Genomic DNA, 3370 nt, shown 5'->3' on the forward strand with positions numbered 1-3370 from the left:
TACAACATACACAAACTAATCATATCTATGCTTATTCAAAAGAAAATCTACTTAAGCTCAACTACTAGAGCTATAAAATATATGGGATTGAAAACAATGAATTATATGTGAAATTTTAATTTCATAAAAGAATAAAGTGGTCAGGCATATGCAAATCAATTAAACATATATATTCATTTCTTTGAGATAAGATCTTCTTGCACTGTGATTACAATTGTTGCTACAATTAATTGCAGGGAGGCTCTTAACACAGGTGATAGATAGTTGGTAGTGACAGGAATCTCCAACCAATCCATCCAAGGACTCTCAACCACCTATTTCACCAATCCAAATTGAGCTTCTGTAGGTAAGATGAAAAAACTAGACAATTTTTAGTGTTGATATAAAGCTTTTGTTTATGAAGTGATACTATACCTCTTAGAAATAAATCCACTGATTACAAAGAGTTGGATTAGTTCTCGTTATTTTTTCCTCTGTAAGAATTATCAATATGATTTATGGTGCTGTATAAGAGATACATAATTTAATGTAGCCTTTCCTAAACTGGTGTCGTCCAAGTGAGTTGGTGTCCATTAAATATCATCATGTTTAATGGATTTTTCTCTAAATTTTAGTGAAGTGAAGAGTATCCCTATGAGTAAGATTTATAATAATGCAAAACAACATTGATATATAGGCAATGAAAAGAAAAGGGAAAGTAAGGGGAACAGTGAGATGAAAGGGGCACGCAGAACCAATAAAAATAAAATTGAACTGCAATTGTTATTCTTTATCAGTGCTGAAGGCATAAATGTCCTGGCATTTGATTGATTGATTGATTAAAATGAGTAATACTTGTAATAGAATTTTTGGTGGCACTATAATTATGTTGTTCAGTATGAAGTTTCTGTTTTGGTTCTGAAATTCATATCTTCCAAATCCTTTTTTTTTTTTTTTTTTGAAATTATAATACTGGCAGTCTAGTCTTATGTATGATTATTCTGAAGCAATACCACCAAATTTAGTGGGCCTTCCAGAGTAAGCATGCGTAGGATAGCAACCTTAGTTCCTCTGAATAGAAAGCTATTATTTCCTCTATTCACTCCTTAATCCTTTTGTTTAGGTTTCCAAAAAAAAATGATGTCTACCAGTGAATCAGCCAGCATCACCATAGAATACTCTTTAACCACCGATGAGTATGGTTATGAATATGAACCATGCATCAAAGATGGAGTAAGGGGTTTTGGATCATTGTTCCTTCCCACTCTTTATTCACTGGTTTTCTTGCTTGGTTTGACCGGCAATACTTTGGTTGTCTTGGTATTATTGAAATACAAGAGGCTGAGAAGCATGACAGATATTTATGTACTCAATCTTGCCATATCTGATTTGCTTTTTGTTCTTGGTCTTCCTTTTTGGTCTTACTTCATGGCTGATAAATGGATATTTGGAGATACTTTGTGTAAAGTAAGCTCTTGGATCTTCCAGATTGGATTTTTCAGTGGAATCTTTTTTATCATGTTCATGAGTATTGATAGGTATCTTGCTATTGTTCATGTTGCATTTTCACTGAAAGCAAGAACTGCCACCTACGGCATTCTCACTAGTCTTATTATATGGCTAGTGGCCATCAATGTTTCTGTTCCAGAACTCATATTTAGCTCATCAGTAAATGACTATAATCGTACTGAATGCAAATTAGTGTACTTTAAGAATAGCACAGCATGGAAACTCTTTACTTGTATAGAAATCAACATATTAGGCCTCATTGTGCCCTCTATCGTCATTTCCTTTTGTTATGCAAGAATAATTCTGACCTTGCTGCACTGCAGAAATAACAAAAAAAAGAAGGCAGTGAAGATGATCTTCGTTGTGGTGGTCATGTTTTTTATGTGTTGGACACCTTACAATGTTATACTTTTTCTAAAATGTTTGGATGATGTAGGTATTGTTGGAGAATGTGAAATCAACAAAAACCTGGACTATGCAGAACAGGTGACTCAAATCCTAACATATTTTCATTGCTGTTTGAATCCAATCATCTATTTCTTTATGGGACAAAAATTCAAGTTATACATCAAACTGTTCTTCAAAAACTGTGTCTTTTCAAAAATACTTTGTAAATCCCGTGGATTCCACAAATCTTTCTATTCTGACTCATCAGGTTCAGGTTATACTCAATCCACTTGTGATGAAGAGACATTATGAAAAAAAACTGACACACTTGAAGTTGAACCAAAGCAATAGAACAATGACAAAAATGATACCTTGACAAATAAACACGCTTCAAATAATTTTTTAATATGGAAAAAGAAAAGTAGCCCACTAACTTGGAAACATAAACTTTATTTTTCATTGGACACAGCAATTACACATAACTGTAAAGCCCAGTATACATCAATTTGTTATTTCAGTCCTTTCTAGTCATGGCATTAGGATACTTGTTTGACATATCTTTTGTTAGGTAGGAAGTTTTTTTCTCTTTTCAGAATTAAAACAGCTTCAAATCAACTCTGCAGTTCACATGTTTGGGTCCTATGAGGCAGCAGACAAACTTGGAAAGGTCAGCTTAAAGTCAACAGTATATTCCCAAGATTTTTCAAAGGGGTATGTCAGTTGTATGAGCAGAATTATGATTTTAAGTGAACTCGCTATCTCCCTTTAGATGTGTTTTCAAAGGCAGTTTTCATAAACTCCAGACAAATAAATAAGTCTCAGAGAAAGTTATGGATAATTTACCATGGTTAACTCCCTTTCATCTCAGCATAGCTAGTACAGACAAGGGGCAGAAGACTTCCTTTCCTTCTTACCCCAATTCCCACAATCCCTTGTAACAGGAAGATATCTTAATATTTTGCAAACAACTTGTAGAATCTATCATAAGTTATAGTTTATACCTGTTGAACTTATATTAGAGATTGCACCTATTGGAAAGCAGAAAAACATATCTATTCTATTCTTTCAGGGAATTAGGCTTACTCTAGTACTCTCAACTACTTATTTGTTGTTATAGCATGTAGTTACATTTCACAAAATGTAGGCCATGCTCCTTTCATGAGAGTACTGTATTATATTTATGACTGCCCCAAGTTACTGCATTATGTATGCAGGAGAACTTTGGTCATAATGGTCATCTTCATCTTCTCCTGTTAACAGGAACACTGGACCCCCTCCATCCTATTCACATATATGCTATGATTATGCAGGTTTCATTATTTCAGTGTCAAACATATGGCCTCACAAGGTGACTCTGTCATATTTTCAGATGAGTATGAAGCTATTAAGTTAGTTTTAGTTTTTAATAATCATTTAATGGGAAGCCATTTCAACTAATAACACCAATAGTACTCAGTTTTTTAAATGTAAAAATGGTCAGTTGAAAATTAAGCAC

General features: G+C 33.6%; 1 protein-coding gene across 1 annotated transcript; it reads left to right on the forward strand.

The window, feature by feature from the left end:
- The first annotated feature begins 1116 nt into the window (after positions 1-1116).
- Positions 1117-2187, forward strand: CCR4 (C-C motif chemokine receptor 4). The gene has a single exon (XM_032235865.1). The coding sequence runs from the start codon at positions 1117-1119 to the stop codon at positions 2185-2187; it is 1071 nt and encodes a 356-aa protein (XP_032091756.1).
- The last annotated feature ends 1183 nt before the right edge of the window (positions 2188-3370 follow it).

Source organism: Thamnophis elegans, chromosome Z (assembly GCF_009769535.1).
Source record: "Thamnophis elegans isolate rThaEle1 chromosome Z, rThaEle1.pri, whole genome shotgun sequence".
Lineage (NCBI taxonomy): Eukaryota > Metazoa > Chordata > Lepidosauria > Squamata > Colubridae > Thamnophis > Thamnophis elegans.